The 22115-nt window shown below is 44.4% G+C and overlaps 3 protein-coding genes across 3 annotated transcripts; 2 read left to right on the forward strand and 1 right to left on the reverse strand.

The window, feature by feature from the left end:
• The first annotated feature begins 1171 nt into the window (after nucleotides 1-1171).
• LOC124669837 (SNF1-related protein kinase regulatory subunit beta-1-like) lies at nucleotides 1172-4035 on the forward strand. Its single transcript, XM_047206377.1, has 4 exons — nucleotides 1172-1360; nucleotides 3077-3261; nucleotides 3361-3523; nucleotides 3643-4035. Exons 1-4 carry the CDS (start codon nucleotides 1172-1174, stop codon nucleotides 3955-3957), a joined length of 852 nt encoding a protein of 283 aa, XP_047062333.1. The 3' UTR covers nucleotides 3958-4035.
• An 8429-nt stretch (nucleotides 4036-12464) lies between these two features.
• LOC124669840 (esterase CBG03338-like) lies at nucleotides 12465-16938 on the forward strand. Its single transcript, XM_047206381.1, has 8 exons — nucleotides 12465-12664; nucleotides 14103-14458; nucleotides 15016-15213; nucleotides 15296-15388; nucleotides 15497-15595; nucleotides 15708-15749; nucleotides 16298-16529; nucleotides 16610-16938. Exons 1-8 carry the CDS (start codon nucleotides 12589-12591, stop codon nucleotides 16768-16770), a joined length of 1257 nt encoding a protein of 418 aa, XP_047062337.1. The 5' UTR covers nucleotides 12465-12588; the 3' UTR covers nucleotides 16771-16938.
• Nucleotides 16939-17098: 160 nt separating this feature from the next.
• Nucleotides 17099-21385, reverse strand: LOC124669839 (CBL-interacting protein kinase 31-like). Its single transcript, XM_047206380.1, has 15 exons — nucleotides 21276-21385; nucleotides 20135-20370; nucleotides 19826-19888; nucleotides 19633-19704; nucleotides 19366-19473; nucleotides 19179-19259; nucleotides 19005-19058; nucleotides 18790-18915; nucleotides 18622-18711; nucleotides 18392-18514; nucleotides 18192-18302; nucleotides 18009-18122; nucleotides 17615-17671; nucleotides 17463-17537; nucleotides 17099-17322 (listed from the first exon to the last, which is right to left on the reverse strand). The coding sequence occupies exons 2-15, from the start codon at nucleotides 20321-20323 to the stop codon at nucleotides 17239-17241; spliced, it is 1347 nt and encodes a 448-aa protein (XP_047062336.1). The 5' UTR covers nucleotides 20324-20370; nucleotides 21276-21385; the 3' UTR covers nucleotides 17099-17238.
• Nucleotides 21386-22115: the final 730 nt, after the last annotated feature.

Raw genomic sequence — 22115 nt, forward strand, 5'->3', positions numbered from 1 at the left:
CCGATGATTAAAATGTTTGGTTACCGTACACTCGGGGACGGCGTAAGTGAGCCTGGTAAGATAGCACAAATATCAATCTCTTGTGCATCGGACTTGGTCTCACTTACACCGTCCCTGAATGTTAATATTTGTGTTGACCAACAATGTATGAGGCATTTATTCCATTTCTCTTGTGCATCGGACTTGTTGGTCTCACTTTCTTCCATTTTCATCATAGTAGGAACTGGATGAAGGACCCCGATGCAAGCGAGCCTGGTGGGTAGAGATGACGGAACAAAGGAGGAACCGGATGAAGACTACTTTGTATCTCGAAATTGTGAATTTTGTATGAATTAAGAGTTGTATGCAAAACATTTGACACTTGCCACTATATATGTATCTCGATCGGGCTCTAAGTAATGTGATGATGATGTCTATGTTATATCTGTGCAATGTACATGATATTTATATTATATCTGAATGTTGCTGTATATAACCGGTGTATCTGTGTATCTGTATTGCTGTCTATAAACTGCATGTGTATGTGTATAGCAGGCAGCACAAAATCGTGTATAATACAAGCAAATTCTGTGGCGCACTAAAAACCAATTCTGTGGCGCACCTAAAAACACGTGCGCCACAGAAACCTTAATTCTGTGGCACATGAGCAGGTGCGCCACAGAAACCTTATTTTTATGGCGACGTTCCCATGCGCCACAGAATCCATTTTTCGTGCGCCACTGATGAGGCTTTTCCTACTAGTGTGTTGATCACCTGCCAGAAATCGCTACCGCTAGATGCCACCTCAGCTATCCGTGAACCCATAAAAATCGATGATTTCAAGATATCTTCCAAAAATGAGATGTTTCCGTGAAAAATTCAGAAACAAGAATATAGAAACTTCTTACAAATGGAAACATGCGACCGGACTTGGAAAACCAATGGGCCTGGGCTGCCACGTTATATCTACATCCGGCGCGTTGGACTCGTTTGTTTCCCGGGCAAACCCAGTAGCACCGGGTTGATCCATTGGTAGTTCCGCTTCGTCCTCCCCCTCTCTGCCGCGATCGCAGCGGCGGCACGACGACGGCCAGACGGCACATCCCGACCGGCTTGGCTTTGCCATAGATTCTTCCTCTGCCCGCGCGCCCCGCGGCGGAGGCGGTGGTCGATCTCGGGCTGAGATCGATCGATGGGCAACGCGAGCGGCAGGCTGGAGGACATCGCGGACGCCGAGATGGACGAGGGTGGGCGTGGCCACGTGCGGCGCGCGTCCTCGACGGGCTACGTCGGAGGAGGAAGGGGTGGGGGCGGAGCGGGAGGTTCTTCCTCGCCGGGAAGCCCCCCGCGGCCGCACTCGCCGCGCATGTTCGTGCCCCAGGTCAGTCAGATCGATCCATCACGCGCGTAACTGATCTTCTCTCCCCGCCCTCTCGATTCTTCTCTTGCACGATCGGTGTAGATCCTACGGTGTGCGGTTTGATCGCCTAGGGATCTTGCTCCCGATGTGCAATGCCATCGAGGGCGTGGTTAATTTGTGAATTGTGCTGCGATTAATTCAGTATTGTTCCGATCATGATCGCGTCCGAGTGGTTCGATCAGTTCCGCGCCAGTTTGAGGGATACCGTCTCTCAAATCGATTAGATTTATTTTTTTGAGGAATGATTCGATTAGATTACAGTGGTGTTGGAACTTCCAAGACATTTATTTAGGGTGTGTTTGGTTTGGTTCCCCAAGTAGCACCACCAAAAAATTGGTTGCCCATCAAGTTTTGGTCATTGTTTGTTTTTGTAGCCAAAATTTTGGCTGCCAATAGATGTCTACCCTTCTCACTCACAGATTCTTGCCAAATAATTGGCCAAAACGTGGTCTAAGTGTGTGTTTGGTTAGGTTCCCCAAGTAGCCCCACAAAAAAATTGGTTGCCCATAAAATTTTAGTCATTGTTTGGTTTGTAGCCAAAATTTTGGCTGCCAATAGGGATATGTTTGGTTCGAAGCCGATGCATGCCTTACCACAATATTGGTAGGCACATCATATCCGGCTGCTGTTTGGTTCGCTCCTAAAATATTGGCTAGCCCTACCCAGCCCAGCTATTGCAGCGTAACTTCTCGCCAATCGTGGGCGAATTGCGGACGCAAGAATCGTTCGCCAAAATATTGGTCTTGCCAATGATTTGGCGGGGTTGACTGGGACATAAACCAAACGTACCCTTGATGTCTACCCTTCTCACTCACAGATTCTTGCCAAATAATTGGGCAAAACGTGGGCTAAGAATTCCTTGACTAGAAAATTGGCAACCAACCCTTGACAAAATATTTGGTGAGGCTAATATGGGCACCAACCAAACACACCTTAAGAATTCCTTGACCAAAAAATTGGCAACCAACTCTTGCCAAATATTTGGTAGGGCTAATATGGGCACCAACCAAACACACCTTACTTGCTGACAACTATGGTTAATTTGAGCCCTGCTACCTATCTGTCAGAATTACGCCGTTGGTGTCTGAAATGGTGTTGATCCGAAACTTATTGTTGTTCAGATGATTTGCTATTATGTATGAACTGGTTACTAGTCAGACATGAACAAGGAAAAACAACATAAATTCACATGTACTAGCCAACTCGATGTTTGTCACCATGTTTATAACATAGTTCGTGTCTGTAACTATGTCCATAAAATAACATAGTTCATTAATTTGGTAATTTTTATTGATGCCAACTGGTTTTGGATCTATAAAAATCAATTTTATTTCTGAATATAAAGTAAAGAGCATGTATATAAAGAAGGTCGCCGAGAGATTTTTAGTTGAAAGACACTCCCGGCGATGTCCTTATTACTCCTTCATCTCTGATGAACAATACAGTTAGATCTGTTTGTTGCTGTATCCAGATTTCTGATGAACAATACAGTTAGACCTGTTAATGGCCTTAATTTGTTCTAGAAAAAAAGTTGTGTATTTGTTAGCCAACATGTCAGGGTCTGCTCTCTTTTCAACGGTTTTATCAACCCCTCATTTGGTCCAGCTCTTGCACATCATTTCCTTCCAATGCGTTTTTTTTTTTGAAACGGATTTGACATATAATTGTACACTGCAGAGTCCTGTAACTCCACTGCAAAGAGCTACAGATGTACCGCCTCCGGTGTTCAACCAGATATTGATGCGTGATCAACAGGATGATTCTGACGGCCCGCCTCAAAAGAGGATTCCTACTCTGCTTTTGTGGCCTCATGGAGGGAAGAACATCTACGTGGAAGGATCCTGGGATAATTGGACATCGAAGTACATTTTTCATTAGCCAGATAGAAGACTTCCACATTCTCTTTCCCCGTAAAACTGATCAACTTAATGGAAGACTGACACTGTCAACATACATGACAGGAAAACCGTTCAGAAATCTGGGAAAGACCACACCATCTTGCTAGAGCTTCCATCTGGAGTTTACAGGTACAGATTCATTGTCGACGGAGAAAGGAGATTCCTGCCCGACCTTCCCTGCGAAACCGACAACATGGGTAACATCGTGAATCTTCTTGACGTCAATGTGAGTGTCAATTTATGATCATACCAAGCATGTATAGAGCATCACTTCGGACACTGACGGTGATCATGTCTTTGAACCAAGTGTGCTCGTACTCTTGATGATTCGGCTTATGGATGCAGGATTTTGTACCGGAAAGCGTGGAGAGCGTATCGGAGCTGATGGCACCTTCCTCCCCGGACTCCAGCTACGGCTTCCAGGTCCCCGATGACAAGGAGTTCAGCAAGGAGCCTCCCACCCTCCCGTCTCAGCTCTACCTCGGGGTGCTCAACTCCCGCAGCTCGGAGCGTGAATGCGCGAGGCCGAGGCACGTCGTGCTCAACCATCTGTACATCGAGAAGGGGTGGGGCGCGCAGCCGCTGGTGGCGCTCGGCCACACGCACCGGTTCCGATCCAAATATGTCACCACCGTCCTCTACAAAGCCATTGAGAGATAGCTAGCGTGTAAAAGCTGCTGCTGCCGACTTCCTGAAGACATTGCCGATTAGATCAAACATAAACCAATGTGTACTTTATGCAGGAATGATTTAGCCTCTTGCTGGTCCTAAATTTGTTCTGGAATTGTGAAGGTTTTTATTGAGACAAAGTCGATGACAGTGCCCAAGAATAAACTCAGTTTTCACAAAAAGTTACAGAGTGTTTCGGGTGCGACGCCGATTTGGTAGAGCAGGTGTAGACGTACCTGTTTTTTTTTTATTTATAAAAAACAACTTTTTTTTTCAAAGTTTTTTTTGGGGCTTCTTGATTTATAGGATTTGAATAGTTGTGTAGGATTTAGATTCTATATAAAAATTTCCTATATTAGTTGTTCGATTCATAGGAACATATCCCCTATAGGAACTAATTTTATATGAATCTTGTAGTGCAAATTCTAAAGGAATAAAACATTAGGTTGTACTTCATAGAAAATTTCCTTTGGCACAACCAAATAAAACTCATCTTCCTATAAGATTAACTAGCCATGATATCCCAATCCTATGATTTTTCTATTTCTATGATTTTTCGATCCTATGAATCAAATGAGACCTTGAGGAGCGTTGTGAGCGTCCCCAATCAATCAAATCCTCTGATCCCTCGGGACGGCAGCCATACGATGCGGGTGACCAGGAACGTCCGTCCCGGTTCAATGTTCCTAGCAAATAGAAAAAGCAAACCACACGAAGGGATCTGAATCATCTGACAACATAGTCTTCCCCCGACCCTAGTCGCCCACACATGTAGCACGGCCATGTCCTTCCGTCCAGGCGTTGCCGGAGAACAACATCGTGGCGTCGCCGGAGAAATCCCGTCGTGGGGTCGCCTATGCAGCAGCTGCATCCCACCTCACCGCTATGCGTCCATCCCTCCATACACGTCTGCGTTGTTCCTCCGTCCGCTACGGACATCACCGGAGCCCGACATGGCGTCACCGATGTACATTTACTGTTGCGGCGGCTGCTGGCAGGAACGCCACCACGCCATGGTAGCAACTCCGATGCATCTGGGTAGCAGAGTTGACGTACATTTGTAGCAGCCCTGGTGGTCGCTAGCAGCAATGCCGCTTGCCATGGCAACAATTCCGATGGACCTTGGTAGAAGCTCCAACAAGGATTGGTTGAAAAGCCGACAGTCGCTAGCAGCAACACCGTTGCGCCATTGTAGCAAGTCAGGCCGCCACTCGTAGCAAAGCTGGCATCCCCTTGTAGCAAACACGTATGCCCATTGTAGCAATCACGTCCATCCGCTAGCAGCACGCCCACCCCTGCAGCCCACGCCCATCTCTGCACCAGATTCATGATAGCAACGGCCTTCACGAGCTGTGTGTGGGGCTAGTGAGCCCGGGTATGGAGCACACCGTTGCGGAGGACTAGAGGTAGCAGCGACCTGGTCCCCATCATCGGCCCGCGCGAGGTCTGGGTGGCGAGGCGGGCGAGCTCCGGACGGGGAATGGTTGGCGACCGACAATGCGGATGAGCTCCAAACGGGAAATGGGCGGCGAGGCGGGCGAGGTTGGGAGGAGGAAGTGCGCGGAGTTGGCGGCGGGGGGGGGGGGGGAGAGATGGGCGACACAGGCTCGGAGGTATGCGACGCGGGGGTTGGAGGTGGGCATCACTACGGGAGAATTGCCGTACGCCAACGGCCAGGCGATGTGCCGACGGCCAAATGTCGGGGCCGTCAGCACAGTAGCCTCCGGAGCGCGGCGACGAGGATGACCGTCGGCGTTAAATTGGCCGTCGGTGCAGGCTGGATGTGCGCGACGGTCACCGTCGGCACGGTTCGGCCGTCGGAACAGGGACCGATCCGGCCGTCGGCACAACATTTTTTTTCTTTTTTTTTTCCACTACAGACCTGTGCCGACGGTTTAACCGTCGGCACAGCTTTTTCCTATTTCTCCATGGCAGTCTTCAAAAAAACATAACTAAATCATTCTAACTGAGAAAAATAAGTATAATATATCAAATTTTGCAGAAAAACAAGATCTATCATAGAAAAATATCAAAAATGGAATATTTCGAATACCTAAATAAATTTTCTTAGAAATGAGCTATAATGTTCGAGGTTTCATGGCTTTCACACACGCCAAAAATGAAAAATGGTCGCTCGTGGGTCGGATTAGAAATCCACGTCTGGGGTATTGCTTACCATCCTAGGGCCCACACACGTGCCAAATATGACCTCGTTTCGGCAAATTATGCCATGCTGAGGCCGTTTCCCACCTCATTTCCCCTGAAATCCATAGAACCCCGGACATGATAGCTCTTTTCGTGAAGGGTTTTGCAAAATAATTGCCACATCCCAGTTTTGACAAACGGAATAGTTACTATGACATATAAAATGACACCACGCGACTCCGTGGGATTTTTTGACTTCGTTCAAATTGCCATCTGGCCAAAACAGGCCCCCCCAGGACATGCGGTATCGCCGTACCGGGCGTTCGGGTGCACCCATTCGCGAAAAAACTAAACGGACAAAAATTAGCACATATAATGATGCGTCGTAGAACTAAAAACATTTTTCCGGAATTTCTAGAGCGACGGATAGTTGAGCCCTAGTTCAAATCCGGTCAGTTTCCAGCGGATTCGGCGGGACACCGCCGAAAGCCGCATGGGTTCCCAAAAAGCTAATGCGTGCACATGCCATGTGATAGGTGGTGCGGAGGTGGTCTACTATCATCGCACGTAGGTTTCACGTCATACTAAAATGCGCCTCATGTAGCTGCTTCACAAATAAAAACCGTTTGGGCACGCTAAAAATGAAACGATGGTCGCCCGTGGGTCGGATTAGAAATCCGCGCCCGGGGTCTTGCTTCCCATCCTAGGGCCCACACACGTGCCAAATATGACCTCGTTTCGGGAAACTATGCCATGCTGAGGCCGTTTTGTAAGGGTACATTGCCCCTATGTGTGGTTTTGGTAATTAATGACAACCCCTATGGACTAATGTTTTCATTGAGTTTATATGAAGGAATATTCCATAGGTACTACTTGTATTTCATGTGTTGGATTCAAGTATGGATGCCATGAAGATAAAGATACACCTTGTGTATTGGCATCAAGATCATTGTTTTAAAGATACATATGTGACATGATCAAGAAGAAGAAATGAAGATGGAGTTCTTATGTGGAACTCAATATTAGCCATGCTCTATCTTAAGTGAGTATGAGAAGATACAAAGTTGATTTGGGCAAGTTCAAGATGAGCATCTCAAGTGGATCACATGCTTGAAGCTTGCGCGTCCATTTGGTGATAATGGACATGTGAAGATGTGCATCAATAGAGCTTTCCCATCATGGTGTATGGGGGAGCATTTGTGAGTCTTCACGAAGCGACGATGATCAAGTGAGGCATTCCGGCTTGAGTGGAGCTTGAAGAGCTATCATCAAGATCAATCGGGATGCGCAAGGCAAAGGTATGGCCTTGCTAGGTTTTCCTTTTACCGGTCTCAAGGTGGTTGTTGGGAGACCGGATTATAGGATAAATAGCCGCACTATCAAGAGGGGCTTTCGGTTGGGTAACTTGATCGCATCGTCTTAGGGAGCTCAATCCTTTGCATACTTTGCATATCCCTATTGCTTCTTGGTGTTTCTCTGTGTGAGGTTCTTGAGCTTGTTGCTAGCTTTACAACAAGCCCAAGTTCATCGAAAACGGAATCCGCATGCATCTTCTATTGCGTTTTCGAGTTTGGACGTCTTTACCGTTTCCTGACGGTGGGAGACTCCCTCTCTAAAATAATCTAAAAATGTTATGTGAGGAGTCTCCATATTTCCAGTTTTTGTTGGGGTTCTATTCGTCGTTATCTTTCCAACAAAATTGGTTTCATGTCAATCGGAGTTCGGGAGCATTAGTTATTAAAGAAATAGGAAAGATGAGAAAAGAATAAAAAGAAAAAGGGAAAAAGGGGTGGGAGCCGGCCGGTCGACCGGCCCAGCAACCGGCCCACCCGGTCCGCGACCGGGTCCGGCGCTGGTGCCATCCGGGCCGCCTCCCGGGGCCTTTTGGCCCAAGTCCGGTCGCAGGCCCGGTCCGTGACCGGCCTGCCCGGCGCTGCCCCCGGTCCGACCGGGCTGCTGACCGGCCTGTCCGGCTGCTGCTCCGGTCGGCCGGCCTGGTGACCGGCTGGGGTGTTTTTCCTGCCCAATTTGCTGCCCGTTTTTCTGTCTTTTTCCCCCAACAGTTATTTTTCCACTTGGGCTATAAATACCTTTCTTCCACCTTGAGCCCAAGTACTTCTTCCCTTTCTCTCACCTCCATTGTTGCATTTGAAGAAGTTGCTCTCTCTCTTGTTCCCCCCCATGATTCTTGCTCATATTTGAGGATTTGAGAGAGGGGATCTAGATCTACACTTCCACCAAACCGTTTCTTCTCTAAGTGAGGGAATCTCTTGGGATCTAGATCTTGGAGTCTTTGGTTGACTTTCCCCCTTGTTCTTCCTCTCCAATCTCATCCTAGCATTCGTTGCTTTGGTGGGATTTGAGTGTGAAGGACTTGAACACCTCCGGTGTTCTTGCTTTGCATCATTGCATAGTGTTGAGCTCTCCACCACGATTTGTTCGAGTGAGAGACCGTGAGCTTGTTACTCTTGGAGGGTGACCTCCTAGTTGGCTTGGTGACTGGTGCTCCGGTGATCTCTTCAAGAAGATTGTGAAGAGGCCCGGGCTTCTCCTTCGTGGAGCTTGTGAAGTGGTTGTGGAGCTTGCCATCTCCGGAGCGGAGGAAAAGCTAACCATAAGGAAAGGGCCATTATCCTTCGTGGGTGTGGTTCGGAGAATAGGGTGAGCCTTCGTGGCGCGGGGAATCCTTCGTGGGACCTCCACTCCTCCAAACGTGACGTACCTTGTTGCAAAGCAAGGGAACACGGGAATACATCCTCGTCTCCGCGTGCCTCGGTTATTTCTATACCCGAGCTCTCTTTCCTTGTGATAGCCATCGTGCTTGAACTACATATATCTTGCTATCACTTGTGCTACATATATCTTGTGCCTATCTTGCTTAGCTCTAGTTGCTATTGTTACACTTAGTTGAGCTTAGCATATTTAGGGTTTGTGCTTGTAAACTAAACGATAGTTTAATTCCGCATTCATACAAGACAAATCCGAAAGAGTTTGTAATTGCCTATTCACCCCCCCCCCTCTAGGCGACATCTCGATCTTTCACGTTTTCCACCTCATTTCCCCTGAAATCCAGAGAACTCCGGAGGTGATAGCCCTTTTCGTGAAGGGTTTTTCAAAATAATTGTCGTATCCCAGTTTTGACAAACGGAATAGTTACCATGACATATAAAATAACGCTACGCGGCTCCGTGGAATTTTTTGACTTCGTTCAAATTGCCATCTGGCCAAAACAGGGCCCCCGGGACATGCGGTATCGCCGTACCGGACGTGCGGGTGCACCCATTCGTGAACAAACTAAACGGACAAAAATTAGCACATATAATGATGCGTTGTAGAACTAAAAACACTTTTTCCGGAATTTCTGGAGTGACGGATAGTTGAGGCCTAGTTCAAATCCGGTCAGTTTCCAGCGGATTCGGCGGGACACCGCCGGAAGCCGCATGGGTTCTCAAATAGCTAACGCGTGTACATGCCATGTGATAGGTGGTGCGTAGGTGGTCTACTATCATCGCACGGAGGTTTCACGTCATACTAAAATGCGCCCCATGTAGCTGCTTCACAAATAAAAACCTTTTGGACACGCTAAAAATGAAAAGATGGTTGCCCGTGGGCCGGATTAGAAATCCGCGTCCGAGGTCTTGCTTCCCATCCTAGGGCCCACACACGTGCCAAATATGACCTCATTTCGGCAAACTATGTCATGCCGAGGCCGTTTCCCACCTCATTTTCGATAAAGTCAACCAGATTTAAACTAGAGGTACTTGATCTATTGCTCATGACTTTTGATAAATTAAATTGTAGGTTCAAAATATGATATGGATGTCATATTTGTATTCCTCTCATTTTTCTGATCAATTTAGACATATTATTTGCCAAATTCGTATTTACTGATATTAATTATTCCATATTAAATAAAAAGACAAAAATGAAATTATTTAATTGTTTTCAAATTCTATATTATTATTATTTATATATATTCATTGTTGTTTACTTAAGTAATTATTTAGAATTCAAAAATATAGAGATGTGGCAGCACGGTCAAAGGGTTAATATGATTGATATGGTAGTATTAACAACAAGGGCGTCATTTATTTCATGGAAGCTCATCCGAAGAGAACCAAGAAGTTAAGCATGCTGAGGCGGGAGTAGTGTGAGGATGGGTGACCAACTGGGAAGTTTGACTACAAGTGCAATTTGACCTAATATTAGGTGTACTAAGTGTAAGTGTGATTGTGAAAGATTAACAAGTAAAAAAGAATAAGAAAAAAATTGGAAAAAAATATTTTTTTAAAAAAAACATAATTTGAATCTTTTTTCAAAAAAAAATTTAAAATTTTTGAAATACTATGCCGACGGTATAACCGTCGACACAACAATCTGTGCCGATGGCCAGTCTGTGCCGACGGTGATCAGGCAGTCCCCGACCAGAACTATGCCGACGACGCTACGCCGACGGTCACCATCGGTACAGCCTATGCCGACGGCCTTTTTTGCTGTGCCAGCCGTCGGCAGACTGGAGCTCTCCCGTAGTGCCTCGCCGGCGTGGAGCTACATCGCGATGTGAAGACTAAGACAGGAAAGGTGAGGAAGGAGATAGGATTTACACACGGCCCACAGGCACACGCCTCCAACATATCCCGAGTGTTTTCCCTTTTTTAAATGAAATAATTCATGCAAGTACATATCACCTTATACTTAATTTTTTTTTGAAACGTACAAATATCATTTTTTCGATTTTTGAAAAACCTACCCCGGGTTCCCATTGGCTATTTTCGTTCTCAATTACTCATTTTGTTGCTGTGTAATTTGGTACAGAAACAAGGGGATCGATCTCCAGGCCGGGCCCAATGAAGATAGGAAGGCCCGATAATGAGCAGCCGATGTGCTAACAGGCCCAGGCCTAGAGAGTCCATTAAACGGAAACTTTCAGAACTGGAGGACTGATGAGCGAAATGTTGCACTCCGCGTCCCAACCGCGTGGGGGTCATTTGCGTCATTTCTCCGCTCTGTTTGAAAGATGCCAGCAGATCGTGCATCATCGAGAAATTCTTCCCTTTGGCAGCCCCACGTGTACAGACTCTCTTTTGGACATAACGGAGGGCTGCGATGTTACCCAAATGCCCTTCCACGCATCCCAGAAAGGAGAAATGTCGTCCCAGAAGTGCTCCAATCATCTTTTTTTTTTGGACATGTTTTCGTGTTTTTTCACTGTGTTTTGTCATCAAACAATCAGGCTGCGGGCACTGCTAGTTTACGAACATGGTTAATTTCAACTAGGTGCATGCACACAACCAATCTTGAACATGCTACTATGGCATCAACCAAGGCATACCATATTCCACAATTCAAGAAAGAAAACACATTGAAAAAAGGAAAAAAAAAGAGAGATCAGTTTAGGGAACTCAATTGTTAGAAGGTAGCAACCACGTCTAGGGGCGTAGATGAACAATGTATAATCGGCCCGAAAAATTCCATGGGGTACCACACCTCAAAAAGATCAAGCTTTCTCAATAAATATGGCCCCCTAGAAAGGGTAGATGAGGAGTAAGCTAAGGGCCAATGAACTAAGTTTGTTTTGACACATTAAAGGAGTCAATGTCACATACAAAGCAGGAGGAGAACCGTACCTACTACACGAAGCTAGCAAAGTCGGTAGAAGAAGTGGTGCGGCTCAGGTGCGGCTAAATTTAAAAATTAATATTCCTATTTAAGCTTGGCGGAGTTGATACTCTCTCCTTACCATAGTATAGTGCGCATTGGGTTGCGTGAAAGTTAAACTCCACTAGATTCGATCAAGTTTATTGAGAAAACTATCGATATCTAAAATACCAAATACCATATTAAAATATAATTCATGATTAATTAAATGGGACTGGTTTAAAATTCTAGATGTTCTTATTTATTTATATAAAACTTTGTCAAAATTCACACGGCTTGGCTTTCAAAAAATCTTATACGCACTGGATTTTAGCCTAGAGGGAGTAGAAAACATGGTTGACGATAAATTGATAGTCCCTCCCTCTATAAAAGGATGCCAAAGATTTGTCCAAATTCGTATGTACCTATATACTAAAGAGTGTCATACATCCGAATTTACGCAAACTTGCGACATTCTTTTATAGACTAGACAGAGATAGTACCAGTTTTATTCTTTCTATTCAATAAAACCTTGACCATGGTGACTATGCCATCACCTAACCTGTACAAAATTCCATCACTCGAGAAAGAAAAAACATTGACCGGAGAAGAAGGCAGGGCAGGGGTAGTTTCGGGAACTCGGCTGGCGGACGGTAACGGCCGCGTCTAGCGGCGTAGGCTGGGCCTTGTATAAATCAATCCGGGAAAATTCCACCGGACGCCACGCCACAGAACGCTCCCAGCCAGCCCCTCTCGCGTCCGCCGCGGCGCCTACCCAGTTCACCGGCGTTCGTGCGCTCGTGCCGTCTCGATCCTCCGGCCCACCCCGCGGCGGCGACCATGGCGGATCAGCTCACCGACGACCAGATCGCCGAGTTCAAGGAGGCCTTCAGCCTGTTCGACAAGGACGGAGATGGTAAGCCAGCCCCTCCCTCCCCCTCCTCCTCCTCCTGCTGCTCGGATCTCTCCGCCGTGCGAGCGAGCGCCTCTGCACGCGCGGTTGCATTGCCCTGTCGAGCGTCGTAAAATTTTAGCCGCCGGATTGTAGATCCGGCCCGGATCTGGACCGAATCGAGGGCCAAACCGTGTCGCTGTCATCTGTGCCCAGTGGCCGGTTCGATACGGACCGGACGCTTATCTTCGGAGCTGACCTTTTCCTGACAATGGCTCCTCGTCGCCGTCTACGTTTTAATTTTTGGGGATCACGTCGCCTTCTAGGTTTTATGGTCTCGATCGCGCTGCGGTCGCATCCACTGTTACTTACCGGCCGCATCATCTGAACAAACACTAGTTGTTGACCGTGGAGTGCTGTTTGTGACACGGTAGTAGTTCCCTGGTTGTACTGCGGTTAATTCAGCTTAGGCAGTTATTAAGTCCATCTGGAGTTCTCTGTAGAAAATTCGCCACCGTTTAGAAATTTGACGCAGTAATATTCTATGGGGTTGGTTAAAAGGATGACACAGTAATTGTAATGGTGCAATGTAAGATTTTAAGTAATTATGCAATTAAAAAAAGGACTCGTCTGTTTCTCTAGATATGGTAGAGGGTTGGGTGGTAGTGGAGCATTGGCAAGCCAAAAACTTGGCAACTATCCAAACAAGAGCCAAACTTTTGGTCATGACCAAACAAAATATGCAAATTGTGCCTGAACAAGATATACACAGTAGATACATTGTGCCTGACCAAGCCAAAATGGTATGGCACACTTTGGTCACAATCCAAACATACCCCAACTTCTTATTCAGCTTTGAATGATCTGGCAATTAAGTTTGTGTAGATACATTGTTTTGGTTCTCTGTGCTGTAGTTGATTTTTCTTTTGTCCTGGGCGACTCAAGCAGGTAACAATTACCTAGTATTTTGGTACCCTGTGTGGATACATTGTTTTGGTTCTCTATATAGTACTGATTTTTCTTTTGTCCTCGGCTAGTCTCAAGCAGGTATCATTTTTCTAGTATTTTCGTACCCTGATTATCTCAGTTTGTTAGTCATGTACTAAAGTTAAAAGTTGGTTAATCATGTATAGAAACTATCTCTGTTTGAACAATTACTTAAGCGAATAATCTAGATATGCAAATTGTGCCTGAACAAGATATACACAGTATAGTAAGGACACGTTTAGTTTTAGCATATTTGTACCCTGCGTAGATATTCTTTCACTACTTTCAAACTTGTTTGGACCTTACCCATTGCTGGCAATAAGCAGCAGTTTGTTTCCTTTTCTTCGTAAGTTGATCTGTCATAATTAGATGTGTCGTGTACAAAAATACTTTCCATTCTTCAAAGATGAATTACTTTGTTTTGAGCACAACTCAATGTTCTATGCCTGATACTGGTTGCGTGTATCTCTTACAGGTTGCATCACAACCAAGGAGCTGGGAACGGTCATGCGCTCGCTGGGGCAGAACCCAACGGAGGCTGAGCTCCAGGACATGATCAATGAAGTCGATGCTGATGGCAACGGCACCATTGATTTCCCAGAGTTCCTCAATCTGATGGCTCGCAAGATGAAGGACACTGACTCTGAGGAAGAGCTCAAGGAGGCCTTCAGGGTGTTCGACAAGGACCAAAATGGCTTCATCTCTGCTGCTGAGCTCCGTCATGTCATGACAAACCTTGGTGAGAAGCTAACCGACGAGGAGGTCGACGAGATGATCCGTGAAGCTGATGTTGATGGTGATGGCCAGATCAACTACGAGGAGTTTGTCAAGGTCATGATGGCCAAATGAGCATCTCCGGAGATTGTGCATTGCATATTAGTTAAGATGCAACTCTTATTTGATCGATTTCCAGTTAAGCATCCTACTAGCTGTAGCTGCTGCTAAAACGGACAACGCAATTCCTGCTATGTTCCTTCTATCCAGTGTGTTTCCAGATCTGTTGTGTTTTATGTGAACTTGCCCCTACCTGGTGTATCCTGATTGCAGTTGGGCCCGTTTGTAGTATATTTTTTAATCTTGTGCTTGACTCTTCTAGTATCAATGGAAAGCTGGTGCCTCTTATTTCCTTGACCGTTTATAGTTGTTACCTTGTTTTTATCTTGTGGTTCTGCACGATCTATTTTGTGAACTGCAGATATTAAGACCTATATTTAATAATGTATATAATGCTGAATCAGACTTATTCAGCACAATAAAGGAGATTTCTCTGGATCAGACTTATTCAGACAATAAAAGAGATTTGTCTGTCTGACCTGCTGGGTAGGTTGCAGTTAACAAATTGTTGTTGGTTGTGATGGCAGAGTTGCAGCCTGAGCTGTGGTAGGTAGCAACTACCACACACAGTCCTGGCCTTTTTAAGGCTTGAAACTACCTGTCTTCCGTGCTGTGTGCTTGGAAGAGTAGAACCCATGGAGCAGGAGAAGAAATATAAGGTGCTCTGCTTACATGGCTTCCGGACAAGTGGGAGCTTCTTGAAGAAGCAGATCAGCAAATGGCACCCTTCCATCTTCGAACAATTTGAAATGGTTCTTCCCCTGGATCCAATAGACAACATTCCATCGTTTAGCCTTTTTTCTTTTGCTCTCAAGTAACTTTGCGGTTTTTCAGGTCTTCCCTGATGGTATGTACCCAGCTGGAGGGAAATCAGATATAGAGGGCATATTCCCCCCACCATACTTTGAATGGTTTCAGTTCAACAAGGTAAACTGTTCAGATGGAACCAGAACTGTATTCGGCCCTTCCAAAATCGATTGGCATTTGAGATCTAGCTTCAGTTTGGTCACCATCCTAAACATACTCCCTATGCAGGAATTCACCGAATACACAAATCTGGATGAGTGCATTTCATATCTGTGTGATTACATGGTGAAGAATGGACCTTTTGATGGCCTGCTTGGATTCTCCCAGGTAAAAAGTCCAAGACAATTGCATTAAACTGTTTGAGTGCTTATGATATGAACTCTGCGAGTTGAAAATCAGTTGTATGTTGTAGTTCATCTAGTAATTTCTCTCTTTCCAGGGTGCAACACTTTCAGCCCTTCTGATAGGCTACCAAGCACAGGTGCACACTTTTACTCTTTAATTCTGTTGACTTTGAGTAAAATTCTAGCGAAAGTACAAACGAACATGAAACAGTGGACTGCATTTGTATATTATATAGTGAGTCAAACTGCTCTAGTATCAATATATCGGCTTTTATCAGAGCATCCCTATGATGTAGCAGTTCAGCTGGTAGTTTTCACTATTATATAGTATTATCAATAAGGATCTGGATCTCAACCTCATCCTGACAGGAGATAATCTTTTATATTAACACTAACACTGAGTGGGAAAGCTATTCTCAAGAGAAATTACTATTCTGGACAAAATATAACATTTTTTTATAGTAACACTTAAGTAAAAGGAAAGCTATTATTCAAGAGCATATACCAAATATCTCTTAATCTGACATAGAACTTTTTGATACGAGCTTATGTCTGTCTAACCTAACTGTTGTAACAACTAACAAACATTTAATAAGAACACAGACTTGGACAGAAAATTTAGTTCTCCAGGGAGATTGTTCTCCTTACTACGTGATGTCTCTTACTAATAAGCTGAATGATTTAGTGCAAGGTGCTAAATGATCACCCACCAATTCAGTTCATGGTATCAGTATCTGGGAGCAAGTTCAGGGACCCAAGCATTTGCGATGTGGCCTACAAGGCCCCGATCAAGGCAAAATCTGTCCATTTCATTGGAGAGAAGGACTGGCTGAAAGTACCTTCTGAGGAGCTGGCTGCTGCCTTTGATGACCCTCTCATCATAAGGCATCCCCAGGGTCACACTGTCCCCAGGCTTGGTTTGCACTCTTCCCTGTCTTTCTACGGAATTTACTGTCAAAATCTGTAGAATGAGAGGCAGTTTGTTTTTGTTTCGCAGACGACGCATCCATTAAGCAGCTTTCTGCATGGAGCTCCAGCATCCTGGAAGACCTCAAGAGTTCAGACGCTCCTCTGGTCTCGGAGTCGGTGAATCCGTCCGGTAAGGAATACGTTGGTACGGAGACAACAGAAAACCTGGTGGAACAAGTTGCAGCTTGAGGCAGTAGCTGAACTATGCTGGTTGAGTGTGGTGGTGGTGTCTGAAGCCTTGTTGTTTGATTGCTTTACCCAGAATACTTGATGGAACTTGTTCACCCATATCTGTCGTGATTTGGCCAGTATTGTCTCACTAAGATGAGAGAATAAATCAATTTTGCTGAATCTGAACCTCCCAATCGCCTTCTCTTTTCCTCCCATGTTCATCAGTTTTGGAGAAAGAGAGTGAAGATTAACATAGTAGAGCATCAAATGCTACACAGCTACAATTTAGCCATCCTTTCTTCAAAGAGAAAAGGAGAGACACCTCAACCTATTGGTAGTATATGTTTATCTACTCCCAGCTGGCCATGAACCAAACCTAAAGCCTATACATCGATGAACAAACAAAATTATGTAGGGAGTCCTAGGAGAACTATGTACAAGAGAACCTAAAACACTACTTCCCGAGGGAGATACTCTGCAGCTGCCTCATGTTGCGGAGCTTCTTTCTTCAGCTTCACCTTCACAGACCCAAACAACATCCTTTAGCTGAGCCGAGAGTTTTGTGTAGAACTGCAAACAGTTGTCATGATTTTGTTAGATTTACCATTGTAAGAGAACTGACTTATACTGTACCTGTAACAGTGGACTCAAGATAAAAACAAAAAACTGCACTGTAAAAGGGCCAAAGAGGAAAAATATTAAAGACTAACCTTCTGAAATTCCAGAGTATCTCCTTTTGCCTTTTTGAGCTCAACGACATGCAAAGATGGAGCCACTTGGAACACCTAAACATAACACAGGAGAAATCACTATTTGCCTTTTTCCCTGAAACACATTTCTCTAGCTGGTGGTTTTGTCTAACCTCAGTTGCAACATTTAGATTTCCTTTTCTTCCCGGTTTTAGGTTCTCCATTTGCATCTGAAAAGAAGCAATAAAAAATGTTTAACAGATTAAGACATGAAGACTGACAAGGACAGTCATCATATACTTATATCCAGCTTTTTTATGTAAAAAATTGCACACCATTATTAAACGTAACACGAGGAATATTGCATGGAGGATATTTAGCATACTTTGTATGTGTGGGTCATTTAGCATACCTTGTTTTAGAAGAAAGTACCAAAATAGTGCAAGAACAGCCCACAACATAAAGAAAAAAAAAACAGAAAAGGAAACAAAAAGAAGAGGAAAGGAACTCTAGGCTAAGTTATTAAAGGTAGTACAACGGATATTTCATGGTGGATGATTACCATACCTTGTAATTTTTCTTTTGGATGTCAAACCCAAGTGGCTTAGCTGCAGCTTCAATCCTAGTGATGATCTCTCCGGGAGGACACTGTGATGTAAATCTTTTTTCTCTCTTGTACTTCTGGTATAGATTAATAAAATTTAGCTCACTGCATCAAGTACATACTACTCTTCAAAATATGCTTCTTACCTTATCTGTTTCAAACAAGTTATCAAGATTCAGTCCCCTATTCAGTGATATCAACTCAAATGCGTTCATTGAAGCTGGTTGCCCTTCCATGTCCTCTTTCACAAGTTTTTCCTGGCAAATGTAGTAAATCATTTATTTAGTCTTATTTCAACCATAAAATGCCAATAGATTTTCCAGTGATTATCCAATTGATTACTCACTTCTGAGTCTCCAAAAGCAGCATCGACATCATCCAGAGTAGTTTGGCTTTTCTCATCAAAGACAGGTGGCTTGTACCCTTTTTTGAACCATTGATCTTTCAATAGTTGAGCAATAGTTATCCGCTGGTCAGTATCAACGAAGAAACAGGTAAGAACGAACTCCGCAAGTAATGTCATTCGTGAGTAATTTTAAATGTCACAAGTGGAATGCTATGTCAAAAAAAACTTACAGTGGAAGGATTAGGATCCAGAACTCTGGCAATCAGCTTTTTAGCACCATCAGAAAACCAAGATGGACAAACAAATTGTGCTGCAGAGATCTGGTCAGATAAAAAAGAGTAAATAAAAATATACAACCAAACAGTGGAATTTATTTATATTTATTCCTTCTATGTTACCTTTTTATAAAGGGATGCGAGATTGTCATCCTCAAAAGGCAGATATCCAGCAAGCATCACAAAAAGAATTACCCCACAGGACCAAAGGTCTGCAAGTGCACCATCATAGCCCTTATCCTCAATAACCTGCATATAATATATCGTTAGATTTACGCATTTTGTTTCTTGTTAAAATAAAAAAACAAAATAAATACTACTTTAGAAGCAGATGTTACCTCAGGAGCAACGTAATTTGGTGTTCCACATGTAGTATGCAGTAATCCATCGGCCTGTTACGGTTGAAGTAGTTAAAGATTGAGATATAAATGTTAAACGCCATCAACATAAAAACTATACAGGTGCAGTAAGTTCCGTAATTTTGTAGATTGTTATGTTATATATAATATTACCTTTACCTGCTCAGATATAGCACTTAAGCCAAAGTCCGAGACTTTGAGGTTCCCAGCAGTATCAAGCAACAAATTCTCTATCTGGCATGCATGAAACATCAGTTTGTCAATTTTCCAAAATTTCTGCTGGATCGTAATGGCTGATGCATAATAAAAAACCAAGGGGTAGAGTCCTTGACACTAATACCTTCAGGTCTCTGTGGTATACACCCCTACTGTGGCAATAATCTACTGCATTGATCAATTGTTGAAAGAACTTGCGTGCTTCATCCTCCTTCAAGCTTCCGCGGTCAACCTGATTACGAAATTGGTAGAAGTCAATTAAAGTGCCATGTAAATAACAGCAACAGTGACATAGATTCTAAATTTCTAGCAATTGGTGCTGCTACTCTGCTGATCGACAATCGTCCACTACATAATAGTATGATAAAATAAGAGATGCGGTAGTACTAACGATAATGTCATGCAGCTCTCCACCCGTAATATATTCGAGAACAATGAAAATCCTTGCTTTACTACCCATCACCTGTTGTAATCAAGGCGGAAAAAATTAAAATATTGAGCAACTGTAGACTCAAATGTAATTATTTCTAACATATGCAGTATAACAATTAACATTATTATTGTATCCCAAGGTTAGTCCTTACCTCATGCAGGCGAACAACATTGGGGTGCTGTATCAACTTCATCGTACAAATTTCCCGTCTAATCTGTCATCATAAGAGTTTGCATTGGCATCAGAATTAAGCTAGCATCTATGTACTGACCTTTCTTTACTATTTACTGTGAAATCCAATAAATGACCATAAATAATTTTAGAGTTAATTACGGCACCGGAGCCATGTACTTTTCACCGCTTTATTTCTAGAATCGAAATGGGCTAGGAGACTTTTTCTATACTGTGAAAACCTAAGAAAATAGTACAAAATCATGCAAGGTAATAGCATGATACTCACCTGTTCGACCAATCCATGCTTCTGAACCTTCACCTTGTCAAGGATCTTGATGGCAACATGATCCCCAGACTCCATGTTCTTTGCGATCCGGACCTTTGCAAATGTTCCTTCCCCAATCGTGCGCCCAAGCTCATACTTTCCGACGCGGCGCCTCACTTTGAGCGAAGCTGCCCTCCTAGCTTTGTACATCTTCGAACGGAGTCTTTTCTAGGCGACTTTTATCTAGTCTGTAAAGACTGAACAGTGGAACACTGAATCAGACAGGAAGACCAAGATCATTTCTCATGAAACTTACAATTTAAGATTCACAGGATCATCGCCGGTCCGAGAAAAGGGCAAATGCTAGACGGGTGTCTGAAATCTCTGCAGAGATGATGACTCACTGTGTCACTTGAGACATCTAATGCTGTGGACTCGTCTACAGAAAGTTCAGAGGGGAAGTAGAGGCAGACAAGGATACTAGTAGTAGTTACCAAAAAAGCAGTATAATAAATCTGCAAGGTGCAAGTTTCATTCGGTGCAATTTCCTGGAAGCTTCAGAAACCTTAATAATAGTAGTAGTTAAGGCGTGCAATTAAACCTCAGGGTGTTACTACTTGAATGTAGCGAACGTCAGGGACCCCCTTTGCCATATCAAACAAACAAACCGAAGCTGTCAAGGTACCCCTTTATAGGCAAACACGGGAAGAAGAAGAAAGAGGACATGTAGTACTAGGAAGAAAGTTCAGCGGTTGGATCTTGCCGTTTATAACACCTAGAGAGTCGTGTTCAGAAAAGCCATTCATTCATTGAAATTCTAGACAAGCATGAAGCCTCATGTAGAAAGTTCATTGTCGAAACTATTGAAAACTCCTGCCCGCAGAGACAAACAATTACTAGCAAATCTGCAAATGTATTTTCTCCGAAGGGGACGAAACGAAACAAAAAAAATGCTGACACATTGCTGCACATGGACGCCACACGCCCAGGGAATCAACACCCCCGGCCGCAATCGAGCAAGAAACGAAATCCCCTTAGCTTACCCGTAGCGCTGACCAGGATCAAAGCATCCCGCAGAATTCCCCGAGATGCTAACCAATGCAAAGAACTCTACAGCCTATCGTGCAGACGGGTAAATGGAGGACGGGAGCTGGAGCCATACCTTGGGAGAAGAGCGGCGAGTCGCCGCCGGAGAGGAGGGAGGAGAGGCGCTCCGACGGCTCACGAGGAGGGACGAGGGAGGGAGAAGCGGCGGTGTGTCTGAGAGGCAGGAATGGGTGTCATCACCAGAGTTCGCGTTTTGCTGGGGCTCCTGGCCGTTCCGTTTTGTAAAGGCATCATGTGGCTGACAGACTGAGACAAAACAACCCGCCCCACCAGCCTCGTACCTACACTGTTGAAATACGTTAACGGCATGTTGTTGAATTATACAATGGGGCATTTTGGGTTTCTGGCTTTTCTGCGGCTCCAGGGAACGGCAACCCTCTTCTAGTTGTGTTGTGTTTTTCTCTTGGCACCGATGTCCGAGTTACTGGTATTATGGTATTATTATGGAACGGTGGGAGTAATGCCGAGGCTTTTATTTAAGTGTTTGTAGGATAATAGATGGTCATAATTTGTTTGGTGAAGTTTTGTTTTAAAACGAGGGCAAAAGATTTGCCCTATTCAATGTAAGATACAAAACACTCTACTCTCGCAGCATCAATTTGCTCATGCGTTTGGCGCCCGCTAAAACCCAAAGCTTCGATTCACGCTTGACCTTTTCTAGAATGATTGAGGGTAGAGCTTGCTTGTTCTTGAAGACCGGGTGTTTCCTTTCGATCCAAATTTCCCACGACACAAATAGGGTGAGGGAGGCCAAATCCTTGGGTCTCGTCATGATGTCCCACCAATTGTGGATGGAGTGCTTTGGCCAAGCATGTGGTCGACGAAATGAAGGACACATCAATCCTTGATGGGATCACAAATCCTTATAGTGAAACGGGCGATCCACCGACTATAT

This window comes from Lolium rigidum, chromosome 7 (genome assembly GCF_022539505.1).
Source record: "Lolium rigidum isolate FL_2022 chromosome 7, APGP_CSIRO_Lrig_0.1, whole genome shotgun sequence".
Taxonomy (NCBI): Eukaryota; Viridiplantae; Streptophyta; class Magnoliopsida; order Poales; family Poaceae; genus Lolium; species Lolium rigidum.

What these genes read in the sequence shown, in the direction of transcription:
- LOC124669837 (XM_047206377.1), top strand. Translation starts at nt 1,172, where the DNA reads ATGGGCAACGCGAGCGGCAGGCTGGAGGACATCGCGGACGCCGAGATG. An exon ending in CGCGCATGTTCGTGCCCCAG is followed by an intron (nt 1,361 to 3,076) that starts GTCAGTCAGATC and finishes TGTACACTGCAG; the next exon opens with AGTCCTGTAACTCCACTGCA. An exon ending in TGAATCTTCTTGACGTCAAT is followed by an intron (nt 3,524 to 3,642) that starts GTGAGTGTCAAT and finishes TTATGGATGCAG; the next exon opens with GATTTTGTACCGGAAAGCGT.
- LOC124669840 (XM_047206381.1), top strand. Translation starts at nt 12,589, where the DNA reads ATGGCGGATCAGCTCACCGACGACCAGATCGCCGAGTTCAAGGAGGCC. An exon ending in ACTACGAGGAGTTTGTCAAG is followed by an intron (nt 14,459 to 15,015) that starts GTCATGATGGCC and finishes TGTGGTAGGTAG; the next exon opens with CAACTACCACACACAGTCCT. An exon ending in AATGGTTTCAGTTCAACAAG is followed by an intron (nt 15,389 to 15,496) that starts GTAAACTGTTCA and finishes CTCCCTATGCAG; the next exon opens with GAATTCACCGAATACACAAA.
- LOC124669839 (XM_047206380.1), bottom strand. Translation starts at nt 20,323, where the DNA reads ATGTACAAAGCTAGGAGGGCAGCTTCGCTCAAAGTGAGGCGCCGCGTC. An exon ending in CTGCTTTTGGAGACTCAGAA is followed by an intron (nt 18,303 to 18,391) that starts GTGAGTAATCAA and finishes TACATTTGCCAG; the next exon opens with GAAAAACTTGTGAAAGAGGA. An exon ending in ATACTCTGGAATTTCAGAAG is followed by an intron (nt 17,323 to 17,462) that starts GTTAGTCTTTAA and finishes AACTGTTTGCAG; the next exon opens with TTCTACACAAAACTCTCGGC.